The sequence below is a fragment of the Sinocyclocheilus grahami genome, unplaced genomic scaffold (genome assembly GCF_001515645.1).
Source record: "Sinocyclocheilus grahami isolate Dianchi unplaced genomic scaffold, SAMN03320097.WGS_v1.1 scaffold20.1, whole genome shotgun sequence".
NCBI classification, from domain to species: domain Eukaryota; kingdom Metazoa; phylum Chordata; class Actinopteri; order Cypriniformes; family Cyprinidae; genus Sinocyclocheilus; species Sinocyclocheilus grahami.
The window spans coordinates 2,141,121-2,158,962 of NW_015505199.1; the positions used below are offsets into that span (position 1 = coordinate 2,141,121).

Here is a 17,842-nt window from a genome sequence, read left to right on the forward strand (position 1 = left end):
CCTGGCCTGAAGAGCATCACTGCTAATGATTACTCTGCTAAAGCTGCTGCCCTGATCGCCCGCAATGCTCAACACAACAATGTGTCCCACATACTGCAAGCCAGCCAAAGAGATGCCAGGTCAGAGCACAAACTCCACTGTTTGGTTATTCCACTATTTTGCTTATACACTCACAAACATGCATTGAACACTAAAGTATGTCTTTATTTATATAATATTTATATTTTTAAATTGTATATTAATATATTATAAATATTAATATATGAATTAACTGTAATTTTTAGAATATTTTTTTTGTTTTCATTTTCTATTTCTGTAATTTTAAACTCCCCCACCCCCCAATTATCGAAAAATTATTTGTTATAGTTTTAGTTAACAATAACGACACTGATTCTGTTACATCCTAAATCCTGGTATAACAACATCTTTCCAGTATGGTGATGTATGAGGCCAGAGGGAAGAAGGAACGCTATGATGTTATTGATCTTGACCCCTATGGCAGCCCGTCTCCGTTTTTGGACGCAGCTGTGCAGGCTGTCAGTGAGGGTGGTGAGTCTGTCGCTGTTCTTTCACATGCACATTCTGAATTTATTTAGCACATATACAATATACTGTACATATACAGTAATCTCGCTCTCTCATTGTCAGGGTTGCTTTGCATCACGTGTACGGACATGGCTGTAATGGCTGGAAATAGCGGGGAGACCTGCTACAGCAAATATGGCTCTATGTCCATCAAGTCCAGATACTGTCATGAGATGGTAAGATGGGCACACTGCTGTTTGTGAATGGATGGAATGAAGGAAACTCGTATCATAACATCGTCTTAATCACACGCTCTTTGCTTTTGATTCTAGGCTCTGCGTATAATTCTGCACAGTTTAGATCAGAGAGCAGCTGTGTATCAGCGCTACATTGAACCTCTCTTGAGCGTGAGTGTGGATTTCTACATTCGTGTATTCGTCAGAGTCAAAACAGGCCAGGCCGTGGTCAAAAACTCTGCAAGGTAACACGGTTTACTCTGTCTACATATATAGAGATAAAATAGCTGCTAGTAATTATACACGAAATGAATACAGTAAAGATATTTATGATGTTACAAAAAAAATCAATTTCAAATAGATGCTGTTCTTTAACATTTCATTCATCAAAGAATACTGAAAAGTAATGAAACCTGGAGTAATGGCTTCTGAAAATTCAGCTTTGCCATCACAGGAATAAATTGCATTTTAAAGTATATTGAAATAGTATTTCAAATCGTCATAATATTTCAGAAATGTACAGATTTTACTATATTTTCCTAAATAAATTCAGCGTGTAAGCATAAAAGACTTCTTTCAAATATGTAAAAGAAATTAACAGACCCCAAACTTTTTTACGGAAATGTATTGTGTTATTAGTAAGTCCTGGTATCTGTGTGCGTTTCACAGTAAGCATGCGCTGCTGTATAACTGTGTCGGCTGTGGTGCGTTTCATCTGCAGAGGATGGGGAAGAAGATGAGCCAAGGCAAACAGTGAGTATTTCTACCTCTATGATTGATCTTTTCGCTTTTTCTCAATGCTTCTGTACTATGATTATCATTATGTGTTTCAGTAAGCGTATTTATATGTTTGTTACAGTATGAAATATTCGGCAGCCACTGGACCACCAGTAGGACCTAACTGTGAACACTGTAGGCAGAGGCACCAGGTATGAACTATTAATATCTCCTCTTATGTGTATACAAACAAAGTAAAATATTCCTTTGATGTTTTATTAGTTGGTACTGATATATCATGAATCCCTACCCATTTACCATGTTGTTGTCTGCTGATTTTATACACTTTTTAAAAAAAATATATCAGTACCAGTTGATATTGGATATGAATCAGCCAATATTGGGCATGTAATTGTGCGATAGCGTTATCATATCGACCAGAATTGTAATATCAGTACATTACTGTATAAAAACAACTGACATATTACAGTACATATTAACCATTAACTTTTTGTTTTGATTTCTTTGTTCCTGTCTCTGTTTTTGTAGTTGGGCGGTCCCATCTGGGCGGAGCCTATTCATGACATTAAATTTGTTCAGAAAGTTCTGGGTGCCGTTTCAGGGAACCCCACCCACTTCAGAACGTCCAAGCGGATCGAGGGGGTGCTTAGCATGGTGACCGAGGTCAGTCATTAATAAAGTTCATAGTAAGAATCATCAGCATGATTAGAACATGTTAAATGTCTCCAAGCAATAACAGTTTAGGTTCTCTGATTAGCGAATGAGTGCTAATAGTGTGAGTTGTGTGTTTCAGGAGCTGCAGGATGTTCCTCTTTATTATGTTTTAGATCATTTGAGCAGCACAGTTCACTGCAACACGCCGCCCTTGCTGCAGTTCAGGTAAACTCAATACAACATATTCAACCTGCATTATATGCTACTGTTCAAAAGGCTGTAAGAATGTGTTTGTTTTTTTGTTTTTTTAATGAAAGGCATATTTCACCCACAAATGAAAATTCTGTCATTTACTCACCCTCAAGTCATTCTAAACCCACAAGACTTTCATTCAACTTCAGAAGACTAATGAAGATATTTTTAATGAAATCCCTCCATTGAAAGTCTTTTCACTCTTTATGTGAATAAAAGCATAAATTTCATCTTTTCATTGTACAACGTGATTGTACCTCTTCAGAATACTTGGATTAAACCGCTCACTTCATATGGATTTATTTTACCATTTCTTTATGAACATTTTGAAGCGTCAAAGAGTTTTTGGTCTATAGACTTTCAATGGAGGGTGTCCTCACTTTGTTCCTGTTGTGTAGGTCAGCTCTCCTGCACGCTGGGTACAGAGTGTCTCTCTCTCACGCCTGTAAAAATGCAGTGAAGACCGATGCTCCTGCTGGGGTGTTATGGGATATAATTCGCTGCTGGGTAAGTGGCCACCATACACTCTTAAGAACCTCCCCAAAAGTTCTCACAAGGATGCTTTATTTTCTTATGTAGTTTCTCTGTTTGTTTATACTTTAGGAAAAGTCCAACCCTGTGAAGAGAGAGAGGTTATCAGAAACCAGTCCTGCTCAACACATTCTCTCTGCAGCCCCAACGTAAGTATCAAATGCCTAATATTGAATTCATCTGGTTATTTGATATTAAAATCCCTGTTGTGTATATTGCTGTACCTTTTAGTTTAGTTGAATTGCAGTTGAATTTAGTTTTAGTTGAATATACAACTGAATTACTGTTAATCATCATATTCTCTCATGTAGTCTTCAAGCCTGCTTTGAAATCAGAGAAGACGCAAACCCTCAGTCACGAAAACGTCACCTCACACGCTTCCAGGAGAACCCACAGGCCAACTGGGGACCAAAAGCACGTGCCAAATCTGGGTGGGTCATATTGCTAATGCTCTTTTGTTAAATCATTGGCAAAATCTTTTAGCTGACCTTAAAAGTGTAAATCATCTTTTTTTTGTATTTAGTGGAGGAATCTCTTCTGAGCTGGAGGACAAAAGAAAACAGTTTCAGGGTAAAAGAAAGAAACCGATCACAGACTCCTCTCAACTCAAGAGCTTGCCCTGTAAGAAGTTTCGAAAGGTACGTCCACTTGACTACAATATATGTAGTGTTTTCAGAATCATTGGAACACCTGAGAGTTGCTTTATTAGCTGTTGTTACCAAACTAGTCAGTATTTGAGAATTTAAATTGAATTTAAATAAAAATTTCTTTTAATTTTTCGAAGTACAAGAATTATTATCCAACTTTTATTCCAGAACATGTGATAAATAATGTATAAGATAAGTTCATTAATTAGGTTTAGCAGTCAGAAGTGTCCTTAATTGGTGATAAATTATTATAGCAATAATTCATACATATTAAAACAGCTATTTTACCTAACAAAGCTGTTTTGTTTTCTTTCTTTATTAGGGAACATGTACATATGGAGACAAATGCTGTTATTCACATGAACTTGAGCAAGAAACTAATGAGAAAAAGATGGACTAATTGGTTTTTTCAATACCGGATAAACATCACACGTGTCTAGATGTGTACAGATTTGCACCTAAAGTTTGTTTTTACGTTAATTGGAATTGTGCAATGCAAGTAAAATTTTTCTGGCGATGTGTTGGTGGAACACATTCTCTAAAATCGTTTTACCCTAAATTTTACCTTAAAGTTTTGGTTTTGCCTGGCAAATAAATATGAAATGTGAATGTTTGTGTTTTTCTATTCTGCATGAGCAAGACACATCATGTATCAGTTAAAAACAGTTTATTACTGATCATTAAATTTATTCCAGTTCATTCATTAAAAAAAAAGTGTCATTTTCATATGAAAGGCACAGTAGAAAAATACAATCAAATTATTGCACAAATGAATATTAGGAGATCTGTGTCTACAACACAGATGAAAAAATACAAGATGCCCATTTGGCCAGTGGCTAACCAAAGTAGAGCCCAAGAGATAAATGCAGAAGAAATAAAAACTTGAAATTCTTGTGGGTCATATACATCTTTATGAACATATGGCACACTATGTGTGCTGAATATCCATATCCAAAAAAAAAAAAACACAAAGAAAAAACTTTAGATTGATAGATTTTTGGTCCCTAGAACCAGTTCTAGTTGGATGATGCAGTGTAGTTGAGCTCTTTATGAATCAGTGGCAAGTTTGGATACTCCAATGCTACACTCTGATTTGCTCTTGCAGTGACCTGGAGGTTGTCAGTTCTACAGCTGTCGTACCCGTAACAACAAAGTGCGGATCTCCATTGGGTTTAGTGTCACTTCCCATGGTGAGGGGTCTTTGTCACTGAGAGGAAGGGGCTTTGATGTCTTTTCTGAAAGACAAACACATCAAACACTTTAATTATATCTGAGAGATCATTTGTTTATAAATGAGAGAAATTAATAATTGTAACCTGTGTTCCACTGCAAGCGGTTCATGTCCTCTTTCCACTGATTTGCCCCTAGACTCATCTCAGATGCTCCGAGCACCTCGAGAGTAGAAAACAGCTTCTGCACACACAAAGTTCATCAATATTAAAATGATTCATTATCAGTTTTTCTAATTTAATATAAGCAATAAGGCACTCAAGATTAAGCTGACTACATTCACAACAGGTAATGCACTGCTTTAAGTGCCTTATTGCTTTTTATAAAAACATAATACATTTAAAAATATTAAGGTCACAAATTTGTATTAAAACTATTAAATACAGTCATGTCAGATCCTATCACCTTTGGACTACAAAGAGATTCCATTGGCTGAGACTATTTTAGGGGTGTTCTATTTGTTGCCCGATTATAAATAACCGAACAATCACTTTCTGGTGTATATCTTACATGAAAGTCCTGTTAATTAATTACTTTGCTTACATTACTGAAGCTAAAACTTTCAGTTACACTTTGTTTTCAGTTAGAATCGTTTTTGGATGTTTGTTCAGAGAATTTATATACAGCCTTGTGAAACACAATTAGTATTCGACTGCAGCAGGATTTACTTTTTGTGTAAGTGGGAATGAAAAATGTGTTACCTGTAGGTTGACTGTAACAGGCTGCGAGTGTGTTTTGCTCTCTTTGGCCTGGTACTGATGTTCCAGCCTAATCAGAACCGTGTCTTTATCCCACTGAGACAGTGTCAACAGGTGAACAGCAGGGGGCAGAGAAGTCTGAAGCCCAGAGAACTGTGGGAAAGAGGCAATGATCAGTCATCTGCAGAGTTTACTAGTTCACGTCATCCATCCATTGACCCTCTACAAACCTCCAGTTTAGTGTTGGCAGAAGGTGTGCCGTCCTGGAAGGAGAGCAGGGGTTGGAGCACCATACCCTGTGCGAGGGGTCTGTGGACATCTGCGGCCGTGTCTGGTGGAGAGAGGGTCAGCAGCAGACGCCCTCGGGCAACTAAACCATCAGAAAACTCTCCCGGCTCAGAAAGAGGCTCTCCCACCCCCCTAAAATCATCATACAGCAGTCTCCTGTGCAGCTGAGAGAGAGCTGTTGATTAGCTATTAGCATATTGAGACCATGTCACAATTAATAATATATATAACATTCCTATATTATTACAAAACTATATATAAAAATATATTTGTATATGGTGTCCTAATGGAAGCTTCTGGAGGCACTTAATATATATGAACATGAGACTAAGAATAAAAATATATAAATTTAATTATACATTAAATGTATAAATATTTAATATCAATAATTATAAATAAATTTTTAAATGTTATAAAATATTTATATAAATTGTATATAATATTGATACAAATTAAGCATACATATCAAAAAATAAAACAATGCAAAACAAAAAAGTAAAACCTTAACAAAATCAGTTTGTGAAGTCTGGTTTATGGACATTTATTTAAATGTTCAAGTATATGTGGAGAGAGAAAAATATTGTGGGTGAAAAAAAATCTATACCCAATTCGAAATTATACATAATGAACAGTGTCACACATTTTTATGTTTATTTTACATTTTTTATTCATTATTTTAGTTTTTGTTCTCCTCTGTTTAAGTCTTATTTTTTGAAAATACACTGTACCTTCTGTTATACCAACAAAGCCCTTTTAAATTAAACTGAACTGAAACAGATTGACAGAGAAAAGGGACGATCATTTTATTTTACCATGATTTCCAGCGAGCCGTTATAGATGCTGCTGGCCCCTTGAGAGCGATCGGTCACCACTGTCAGCTGATGCTTGTCATCCTAAATGCACACAAACATATTAGAATTCTTGACAGGTTAGGCTCAAGGCTGTTTATGAAAATCTGAATGACAACAGAAAGCGAGGATGAAGATAACAAATGAAAGAGAATGTGTCAATGTAAATAAAATTAAACTGACCCTAAAATTTTATTAGGGTCAGTTTAATTTTTTATTTTTTACATAGATATAACAATAATAGACACAGGATCCCAAAAAAGACAAGAAAGCTGACGTGATTGGCTGAATGCCACTTGCCTTGATGTAAGCGCGAGAATTGATTGGATAGTAGTTCCCAGCGACTGGCTCGGTTTGCTTCAATTCCCACGTGGGCCGATAATCTTTCCTACGATGACAAAACAACAAGATTACTTTCCCAACAGCTGAGACACATTACTGTTCAAAAGTTTTTTAATGTTTTTGAAAGAAGTCTCTTACGCTCACCAAGGCTGCATTTGTTTGATCAAAAATATAGTAAAAACAGTAATATTACATTTAAAAATATTTTTTTACATATATTTTAAAATGTCATTGTGATCAACCCTTCTATTTATTTTAATCTCCTCACCGTCTCTCTAGAACCTCTCTGCCATTTGAATCAGTGTAGAAATAGTCAGAGGACTTGATGTCTGTGTCCAAACGAGTGATCACTTCTTTCCCTAAACCATCTCTGAAAGGAGAAAGAGAGCAGATTGTCAGAGAGGAAATGCTATTAAGCCTTCCTTTCATTTTCGCAAAAAAAAATCTATAATCCAGAGAAATGTGTGCATGTGTGTGTTGACTCACGCAACAGGCACGGGTCCCACAGTCCACTCCAGCTCCAGTTCCCTGTGGCCCTCATACAAACGGACAACCTGAGACACCCATGGGCTGAACCTCTGTGTTACCTCTTGAGCTGTGCTGGACACTGTAACGATCTGTGTTTCAGCAGTCTTGTTAATGACGAAGGGGTCTGAAGAATTTGGTCTGAAGATGTAAGCGCCCGACGTCTGACGGCTCTCCTTGTTATTCCCAGCACTTGCATTATACCTGTAATTACCAAAAAGCACCAAAAACACACATTACCTAATTTTTTTGGAATGATTCACTTTTTTGATACATACTAAATCATTAACATACTACATATCATTGTATTTACCTGATACTCCACGGTAATTTAAAAAATAATGTAATATATCAAATCATATCAAAAACTCAAAGGTAATACTATGGTAGATAGAAACTGGAAGGGACAGACTGATTCTGAATCAGCCTAAACTGACCAGTAGAAGTTCTGAGTGAGTTGAATGGTTTGGTCCGTTTCCAGGTTTGTCAGGCTGCTCAACAGACCTGTGGTGTCGTCAAAGGTCACCTTCAAGAACTAAAACGCATACAGAAGAACAGATGTATTATTTATGCTAACTGAAACATGAAATAGTCCAAATATGCAATTTTAGTGATATTTAACACTAGCAAGTCGCTCCAATTTTTCTTGATTGGCAAAACACAACACAAGATCAACAAAACATCACATTTTTTGCGATCCGGCATTTAACTGCAAAATAATCACAAAAAGTGCAGAACTGCTTAAAGTTATTGACACGTTAGTGTGAATGAGGAAAATAAGACAGAGGACGTGTCTGATAGTAAAAAGAGTTCTTAAGCACAATACGATATGGCAAGTTATGTCAAACTACCGATTTTGGCGAGTATTCACACAAATATAATCGGTTATATCATATTCTTTTAATGTTCTTATTTTTAATTCCAAAAATTAAAAAAAACTACTTGTTAAAAATAAACAAAGCATTGCTGTTTTTTATTTTATTTTATATATTTTCATTTAGGAAGGATGCATTAAATAGATCAAAAGTAACCGTAAAGACTTCACATAAATGCCGTTCTTTTGAACTTTCTATTCACCAAAGAATCATGGTTTCCACAAATCATATTAGCATGATTTCTGAAGGATCATGTGACATTGAAGACTGGAGAAATGATGCTAAAAATACAGCTTTGCCATTACAGGAATAAATTACATTTTTAAAATATATTTAAATATTTAAAATTGTATATTTAACATTTTAACAATATTTCACATTATATAACTGTTTTGGTAACACTTTATTTTAAGGACCAGTTCTTACTATTTACTGGTTGCTTATTAGCATGTGTATTACTAGCATATTGGCTGTTTATAAGTACTTATAAAGCACATATTAATTCCTTATTCTGCATATTTTAGATCCCTTAATCCTACCCCATACCTAAACTTACCAACTACCTTACTAACTATTAATAAGGTAAGGGAAAACTTAGTTAATAGTGAATGTGTGTTCCCTATTCTAAAGTGTTACCACTGTTTCTACTGCATTTTTGATCAAATAAATGCAGCCTCGGTGGTAAACGGGTTATTTCAAAAGAGCAAACTAAATCCATTTTTAATAAACAATTTTTTTTAACTATCTTGACATGGTATTTGTCTTGAGTATCTTAGATTAGTGAGGATTTTAAAAAGATTTCCACATGTGCTGCTCCATGTACCTTGTTCTGAATGGAGCGAGTGGCTGTGGGTTTGGCGCTGGATGCTGGAGGCTCATCCCGAAGCATGGAGATGATGTATGTACTGTAGCCAAGAGGAGGAGCTTCAACTTGGAAAACTAGCTCACCTTTAGCATAACCCCTGTTCCGCCTTACTTCCTGTGTGGACTTAGACAGTGGAACCACCTGACAGACAGCAGGGGAAGTAGACATGATGATTTCATATAATAAATGTAGCATGTACACTTAAGTGATATAAACACATTTCCAACCTGACTGTCCACTGCTCTCCCGTTTGCATCAGTAACATTGTACACTGAACCATTGACAGGCAAACGAACAGGCCAGCTTACAGTCCTGCCCAGAGGATTGTACACATTCATAGAGAACTGAGAGCAAATAAGAAATAGAAAGATCATCATTCAATAGTGAATGGGCTTTTTATTGTATGAACGCATTTACTGAAATCTGTGTATAGTACCTTATGGCTGCTTTCTGTGAGGGGACACACACTGATGTTGAGATTCTCACAGAACACACGTGGAGCTTCAGAACCACTGAGAACAGCCAGAGAATTACGAACCAGCACCTAAAACATGAAAGGCAGAGTGGCTAGGGTGTTTGAGTGGTGGCTAGGATGTTCTGGGTGGTGGTTTGGGCATTACTATATAGTTGCTAGTGTGTTTAAGAGTTGTTACTAGGAAGTTCCTGTGAGGTTTCTAGACATGCAGAATAAATGACAGCTTATGTTTTTGTACCTCACAATGTGCCCAGCCTGTAGCCAGTCTCCTAGCATAGTCATATGCCACATGCTGTTTCTCTGTCCCAGACACAGCATCGTGATGTTGGGCAACACCCATCGCCCTCTCTAAGCGACAAGACAAAATGTCAAACAGACCAATCAGAAGTGACATATTTGAACAGATGTAGACTTACTCATGGTATCACTGTCCCCTTCACCAAAGGGTCCTGATTTGGACTTGGGCCCACCAAGCACCTCCAACTGGTTGCATGTCTAGAAGATCAAAATCAGACAATACAGATTAGAAAGAATCGCAGACCCAGAGTCATCTGATCTATGACAGCGCTGTAGTGTGTGGTGGCCTCATCACTCATGCACCAGCCACCATTTATGAACTCAAGACGACCTATGAAGAAAGAGAGAAATTCATATAATTCATGAAATGTGTGAAAAATATTTTTCACTTTAATCCAAAATATTTGGGGGAAATAATTATATAATTTCGGGGTGAGAAAAAAGTATTCTAGTACTTTTTACATCACATTTTTAGCGTAATTAAATTTAGAATAAAGTTTTGCATCAATTTTGTAAAAATGTGTTTTGAATATATGTTCTAATCTTTTTTATTTATTTATTTTTTGTATTATTATTTTCACTTTTGTCAAATAAGTTTTTATTCAGCCATTGAATAACCTTGAAATAATTAAAGAAATAAGAAAAGAAAAAAGAAATAAGGATTAATTTTCTTTTATGCACAAAATAGAAACTTATTAAAAAAAAATATATATATATATATAAAATAAAAAATATATAATAATAATAATAATTAAAAATTTTTTTAAAAACCCTTAAATGTAACACCCCTTCCCCAGCCTGTTAATGTACAATACAGTGGCATAAACACACAACGTTTAAATTACAATACATTGCTTTAAGGAATATAATTCCTATCGAGGTAACAGAAGAAAGGGTCCCAGATCTTGTATATATATATATATATATATATATATATATATATATAAAATATATATAATAATAATAATAATTAAAACATTTTTTAAAAACCCTTAAATGTAACACCCCTTCCCCAGCCTGTTAATGTACAATACAGTGGCATAAACACACAACGTTTAAATTACAATACATTGCTTTAAGGAATATAATTCCTATCGAGGTAACAGAAGAAAGGGTCCCAGATCTTGTATTATTTTCACTTTTGTATACTTATATATATATAAAAAAAATTTTTTTACTATCTCAAACCTAAAAACAAATACCCTCCTCACCCTCATTGACCAGCTGTGCTACAATTTTCTGTGTGCTCTGGCTCTGTTGCCTCCACCAGCGGTAAAAGAAGGCCGTCTCTACGTAGATGAACCTTCGGGCTGGATCCTTCTGTAGCTGGTCTATTACCGAGTCCAAAATATACTGAACTCCTGCATGCTGGATGTTGTTTCGGTCTGAAAAAAACCATAACTGGATTAAAAAACTGAGGTTTGTGCTTTAATTACATGCCTGAACCTGCCTGACACCAGAAAAACGTATTATGCTGTGAGGTTAAACATTAAGTTTTACCACTCCAATGCGTTGCCGTTATCATATGACAAGCAACGCATAAATCACTGGACAGTCACATGAAGAATGCGATCTACATACCAATGCAAGTTACGAACAAACACTTTCAAGTCAGACATGAGCAAATCTTCACCTCCATAGTAGTACTGATCCACAGTCTTGAGCCAGCCAACATCATCATGTGTGTGAGGAACCAGATGGACATTCAGCATGGAAGGATTTGTGGCTGGACATGACTGCAGAGATTCAACAAGGCCATTATCAGTGGAGAGATACAACAATAATAGCTTTACTTCCTCATTTATACAATCATTTCATTTTTATTTTACTGGTATATGTACAAAAACATGGCATTGCTAAGGTACCTGCCCAAATCACTATAGTAATAGAGTGACAATAGGTGCAAAAATTACGAATTAAAAATAATAAATACATTTTGGTACGTTTTTGTTATTGTATATTTACCCCAATGTTTTACATTTAGTCAAAACTTTCTTAAAGGTCCTACAACGAAGAACTTAAAAATATTCACACATTAAGCCAAAACTCACCCTATAACCGCAAATGGAGTTTCGACCTGTGGGTAAAGAAAAAACAAGACAGAAGAATAGCTGGAACAGAAAACTGAGGTACAGCACAGCCATGATGAAAATGAAGCTACAATCACATGACAGCCGAATTTGTGTTGTGTCACGTGACTTCTCCTCCAATAGCTTACGAATAAACAAAATAAAAGTTCTTAAATATCTACAAAATAAAAGGTCAGAATAAAATCATCTATAAAAATACAGGACTACCGTGAATTAAAAGATTTAAAAGTATTATATTATATTATATTATATTATATTATATTATATTATATTATATTATATTATATTATATTATATTATATTATATTATATTATATTATATTATATTATATTATATTATATTATATTATATTATATTATATTATATTATATTATATTATATTATATTATATTATATTATATTATATTATATTATATTATATTATATTATATTATATTATATTATATTATATTATATTATATTATATTATAGTATTGCTTCCACCACAACAAGCAATTCTACCCCTAGTAAAATTATTTTTGAAGCATACCTGTTTATTAAGGAGACAACAGTATATTTTAAAAATAACCTGCCTACCACATCTAAACTGTTAGAACATAAAGAACATAAAAAAAATGTTATAAACTTTTTTCTTTTTTCAGGGATTTTTCCCCCCACATTGCTTCAGTCAGTATCCTGTTCACAAAGACACATGTACTCTTCTTAAGAGAGGAAGCTTTTACAGCTGTGGTTTACTACCTCCTCATCTGTCTGCGGCTGGGACCATGATGACCTGACCTTTTATCTACTTCATTCTCTGCACTCCCTTTTCCTTCCCCCTCCATCTCGCGGGTTTGCTTTGCAAGGGTCATGTAGGCCACCCACCATCTATCTCCTGCCTGACTTCCATAACAAGTAGCTAACATTCCGCAGATCTAAAGAAGTGGTCAAAAATCTTCAAAAACTCTTAAAGGTTTTTAAAAACATTATAATGTAAATCAGGATGTCTTTTTGACTTTATTAGTACTTCATGTTAAACACAGATTTTGTTTATTTATTTTTTTATTAAAATGAGTAGCTACATCTTATTGAAGGGATTATCATAGAAGCTGAAGAAACAACTCTGGTAGGACATTTTCTTGAACAGGCGTTTAAAGCATTACGTCAGAAGTGCCTCTAGTTAGACCAAGTCATTCATCATCATCTCAAATGTCAGACTATTGTACAATCAAAGGATTTACCAATCAAAATATTAAATTTCATATTACATGCAGAATGACTCCCCCTGTGGTTGTCCCTGCAAAATTATTCAAGCAACTTTGACTTTATATTGTGAGAATAAAAACCCAAAAGAAGCCTAAAAGGCAGTCCAGCATGAGCCCGAAGAAAAAAAGATTTGAAGGGTGCCTCTGTGACTAAAGGCTTTGTTCACACTTTAGTCTCTTCATGAAAAGACAAGCTAAAGGATGAGCCACATCGAAAGGAATCCAAGATCATGTTGCTGCATAGATTTTCACTCAAAGGCTCAAACTGGGCTGTTGTAGATCTGTGAGGAATCTCTGTTCTTTGTACAGCCATGTAGAATTGGTACAAATAATTTTAGATCTAAACAAGCATTAACTAGCCCTATTAGCCTATCTTGCATAGTGTTTATTTCTGGAATGTCATTATGTTTCATTATGTTTTGTTTTTTGACATGTTGCTGTTTATTTCCTTTCTTTTGATTAGCATGAAACACTTTACTTACTAATACTTTATTTAAAAAATAGGAAACAACACCTTTAGTTTGCTATGTTGCTTGACAATCATAAACATATTATATTATATTATTGGTGTTTATATATTTATCTCTTGTGGCTTACTGCTATATTATGAACTTTTAAGTCTGTTAAAGTAAACTTCATACTAATTAATTAATTAATTAATTAAGTGTTAGGACTATCAGCATTTTGAGATAAAACCGATCCTTTCAGACAAGTGCTATACAGTAGCTTATTACAACACATTGCACCAAACACCTGGTTTAAATCAGAGGAGGGCCACAGCCAGAATGTGCAATGTTTTCCCCTGTTGCTGCTCTGTAAACATTTAGATAATAGTATGAGGCTACCACCGTCTAAACCGCTTACAGCCTCCTGCATCTACTCACCTAGCAGTATTTCTCTGTTTATGTTGTTGCAGGAAGAATCCAAGCACATGTGTCTTTAGATGAACCAAATATTCTGTAACATAAAAGATCTGTGAATTGTATGCATGCTGTATGAAATCTGACAAAAGGAATGCATGAGAAAAAAAAAAGGAAAGTGAAAGGGAACAGCTGAGGAAAAATATATGACATCATTGTCGAAAAGCAAGGCCACGGAGAGGGCTCGACTTTGTGTTTCTGACTCTTATCTGCCCACAACGTCTTATTGGGGAGGAAGCTTTTAGAGCTTGAGTTTGCAGCCCTCTTTCCCTCCAAATGGGGCCATGTGATGACCTCACCCTGTTTCTATGAAGCATACCTGTTTATTAAGGAGACAACAGTATATTTTAAAAATAACCTGCCTACCACATCTAAACTGTTAGAACATAAAGAACATAAAAAAAATGTTATAAACTTTTTTCTTTTTTCAGGGATTTTTCCCCCCACATTGCTTCAGTCAGTATCCTGTTCACAAAGACACATGTACTCTTCTTAAGAGAGGAAGCTTTTACAGCTGTGGTTTACTACCTCCTCATCTGTCTGCGGCTGGGACCATGATGACCTGACCTTTTATCTACTTCATTCTCTGCACTCCCTTTTCCTTCCCCCTCCATCTCGCGGGTTTGCTTTGCAAGGGTCATGTAGGCCACCCACCATCTATCTCCTGCCTGACTTCCATAACAAGTAGCTAACATTCCGCAGATCTAAAGAAGTGGTCAAAAATCTTCAAAAACTCTTAAAGGTTTTTAAAAACATTATAATGTAAATCAGGATGTCTTTTTGACTTTATTAGTACTTCATGTTAAACACAGATTTTGTTTATTTATTTTTTTATTAAAATGAGTAGCTACATCTTATTGAAGGGATTATCATAGAAGCTGAAGAAACAACTCTGGTAGGACATTTCCTTGAACAGGCGTTTAAAGCATTACGTCAGAAGTGCCTCTAGTTAGACCAAGTCATTCATCATCATCTCAAATGTCAGACTATTGTACAATCAAAGGATTTACCAATCAAAATATTAAATTTCATATTACATGCAGAATGACTCCCCCTGTGGTTGTCCCTGCAAAATTATTCAAGCAACTTTGACTTTATATTGTGAGAATAAAAACCCAAAAGAAGCCTAAAAGGCAGTCCAGCATGAGCCCGAAGAAAAAAAGATTTGAAGGGAGCCTCTGTGACTAAAGGCTTTGTTCACACTTTAGTCTCTTCATGAAAAGACAAGCTAAAGGATGAGCCACATCGAAAGGAATCCAAGATCATGTTGCTGCATAGATTTTCACTCAAAGGCTCAAACTGGGCTGTTGTAGATCTGTGAGGAATCTCTGTTCTTTGTACAGCCATGTAGAATTGGTACAAATAATTTTAGATCTAAACAAGCATTAACTAGCCCTATTAGCCTATCTTGCATAGTGTTTATTTCTGGAATGTCATTATGTTTCATTATGTTTTGTTTTTTGACATGTTGCTGTTTATTTCCTTTCTTTTGATTAGCATGAAACACTTTACTTACTAATACTTTATTTAAAAAATAGGAAACAACACCTTTAGTTTGCTATGTTGCTTGACAATCATAAACATATTATATTATATTATTGGTGTTTATATATTTATCTCTTGTGGCTTACTGCTATATTATGAACTTTTAAGTCTGTTAAAGTAAACTTCATACTAATTAATTAATTAATTAATTAAGTGTTAGGACTATCAGCATTTTGAGATAAAACCGATCCTTTCAGACAAGTGCTATACAGTAGCTTATTACAACACATTGCACCAAACACCTGGTTTAAATCAGAGGAGGGCCACAGCCAGAATGTGCAATGTTTTCCCCTGTTGCTGCTCTGTAAACATTTAGATAATAGTATGAGGCTACCACCGTCTAAACCGCTTACAGCCTCCTGCATCTACTCACCTAGCAGTATTTCTCTGTTTATGTTGTTGCAGGAAGAATCCAAGCACATGTGTCTTTAGATGAACCAAATATTCTGTAACATAAAAGATCTGTGAATTGTATGCATGCTGTAGAAAATCTGACAAAAGGAATGCATGAGAAAAAAAAAAGGAAAGTGAAAGGGAACAGCTGAGGAAAAATATATGACATCATTGTCGAAAAGCAAGGCCACGGAGAGGGCTCGACTTTGTGTTTCTGACTCTTATCTGCTCACAATGTCTTATTGGGGAGGAAGCTTTTAGAGCTTGAGTTTGCAGCCCTCTCTCCCTCCATATGGGGCCATGTGATGACCTCACCCTGTTTCTACTAAACTCTCTCTTACTCCTCTCCTCCCTCACCCCCCTCTCGCTTTCTCATAGTCTGTGCAGGAGTGAGGCTGGAGTCACGTTCTCCACAGTTCCTGCAGTCTGCATCTCAAAAGTATATCTACAGTGTCTCAGAAGACTTCAAAGTGGACCATTTAGCTTTGTTGACTGACTTGGTTTACTCAGGCTTGGATTTACCAGAAGGAGGATTCTTTTAAACATTGAGAATGGTGTTTTATTGTTTTATGCTTATTGTTCCTCAATCAGATGATTAAAGCAAGAACAGCAATGAAGAGGATCCAACCTTTCACTATCGGGACCAAGTTATCTGTCCCCTCCGAAAACAAATGTCTGGATTATGTGAGCATCATGCTTCCTGTACCAGTTCTGGACTGCTGTGAACTAAGAAACGACTCAAACAATGACAATTCTCCTTTCCATGAGGACAGAGTGTCCACATCTACACCTGTGGAGGGACTTTCAGACGATATTAAAGAGGAAGATGACAGGAACTCTGTGTCCCCACCAGCTTCCTCCAGATCCATCAGGAAGATCGCTATGTGTGCAAATGCTGAAAACCAGACTGTCACTAACTTTAATGTGACAAACTGTGAGACAAACAAGCCAAGTACTTCTACTGAAAAGCTGTTTCTTATTGAGGAAAGTGACAAGCCCGGTGCACAGCTGGAGGTGAGCAAAACTGCATTGTTTTCCTGTGGTGGACAATATATAGCTAGAAATGATTTGCTTCTTTGCACATAGAGACATACAGTACTTTAAAGTTATATTACAAAATATTACAGTCATGTATCTTCTTAAATTTTTTGAATGAAATTATAAAATATTAGTTATAATTGTAAATGATAAAATTGTATGTATATATATATATATATATATATATATATTTCTACAACATTATCTTTTACAATTATAGCTAATATTTTATAATTTCATTCAAAAACGTAAAGATGATACGTGACTGCATTAGATAACAAAATATCAAAACAAGTGGCATTTAATTTTAAATAAATATTATAACCAAAAGGTTTATTGGGTTTTAAATAATAATTATAGAATTATAGAATTTAATTTATAGAATTAAAATTTTGTATATATATATATATAATATGAAATTAATTGTATTAATTTTAAATATTGTATTTAATTTAAATATATGTATATATTTAATTTTGAACATAATAATTCATATTTATATAACATATAATGATATAAAGTATATGTGTATGTGTGTGTGTGTGTGTATATGCATGTATGTATATATGTATATATATATATCTA

At 35.2% G+C, this 17,842-nt stretch overlaps 3 protein-coding genes across 6 annotated transcripts in view; 2 read left to right on the forward strand and 1 right to left on the reverse strand.

Moving 5' to 3' along the window:
- Positions 1-4,288, forward strand: part of trmt1 (tRNA methyltransferase 1) — a 9,592-nt gene extending 5,304 nt beyond the window's left edge. For all 3 annotated transcript variants that reach the window (XM_016239115.1, XM_016239095.1, XM_016239105.1), the window contains exons 6-16: positions 649-761; positions 858-1,006; positions 1,431-1,514; positions 1,621-1,690; positions 2,028-2,162; positions 2,293-2,378; positions 2,804-2,912; positions 3,009-3,085; positions 3,248-3,367; positions 3,460-3,574; positions 3,906-4,288. In XM_016239115.1, the coding sequence (XP_016094601.1) occupies positions 649-761; positions 858-1,006; positions 1,431-1,514; positions 1,621-1,690; positions 2,028-2,162; positions 2,293-2,378; positions 2,804-2,912; positions 3,009-3,085; positions 3,248-3,367; positions 3,460-3,574; positions 3,906-3,983 (1,136 nt within the window). In that variant the 3' untranslated portion in view covers positions 3,984-4,288. The remainder of the gene's footprint in view (positions 1-648; positions 762-857; positions 1,007-1,430; positions 1,515-1,620; positions 1,691-2,027; positions 2,163-2,292; positions 2,379-2,803; positions 2,913-3,008; positions 3,086-3,247; positions 3,368-3,459; positions 3,575-3,905) is intronic.
- A 2-nt stretch (positions 4,289-4,290) lies between these two features.
- Positions 4,291-12,190, reverse strand: LOC107556324 (lysosomal alpha-mannosidase-like). Its single transcript, XM_016239408.1, has 18 exons — positions 12,078-12,190; positions 11,660-11,762; positions 11,238-11,411; positions 10,260-10,357; positions 10,146-10,224; positions 9,968-10,077; positions 9,691-9,798; positions 9,482-9,598; positions 9,213-9,395; positions 7,952-8,049; positions 7,476-7,718; positions 7,258-7,359; positions 6,948-7,035; positions 6,612-6,692; positions 5,742-5,963; positions 5,515-5,664; positions 4,900-4,996; positions 4,291-4,818 (listed from the first exon to the last, which is right to left on the reverse strand). The coding sequence occupies exons 1-18, from the start codon at positions 12,168-12,170 to the stop codon at positions 4,709-4,711; spliced, it is 2,256 nt and encodes a 751-aa protein (XP_016094894.1). The 5' UTR covers positions 12,171-12,190; the 3' UTR covers positions 4,291-4,708.
- Positions 12,191-16,615: 4,425 nt separating this feature from the next.
- LOC107556123 (uncharacterized) overlaps positions 16,616-17,842 on the forward strand; it is a 19,823-nt gene continuing 18,596 nt past the window's right edge. For both annotated transcript variants that reach the window (XM_016239162.1, XM_016239169.1), the window contains exon 1: positions 16,616-17,233. In XM_016239162.1, coding sequence (XP_016094648.1) covers positions 16,811-17,233 — 423 coding nt within the window. In that variant the 5' untranslated portion in view covers positions 16,616-16,810. The remainder of the gene's footprint in view (positions 17,234-17,842) is intronic.

Bases quoted from the DNA above. Each gene is read 5' to 3' on its own strand.
- LOC107556324 (XM_016239408.1), bottom strand. From the start codon at position 12,170: ATGGCTGTGCTGTACCTCAGTTTTCTGTTCCAGCTATTCTTCTGTCTT. The intron at 10,225-10,259 runs TTTCTAATCTGT...TTGATCTTCTAG, and splicing joins TGACTCTGGGTCTGCGATTC to ACATGCAACCAGTTGGAGGT. The intron at 9,799-9,967 runs GTACAAAAACAT...TTCATGTTTTAG, and splicing joins CAGGCTGGGCACATTGTGAG to GTGCTGGTTCGTAATTCTCT.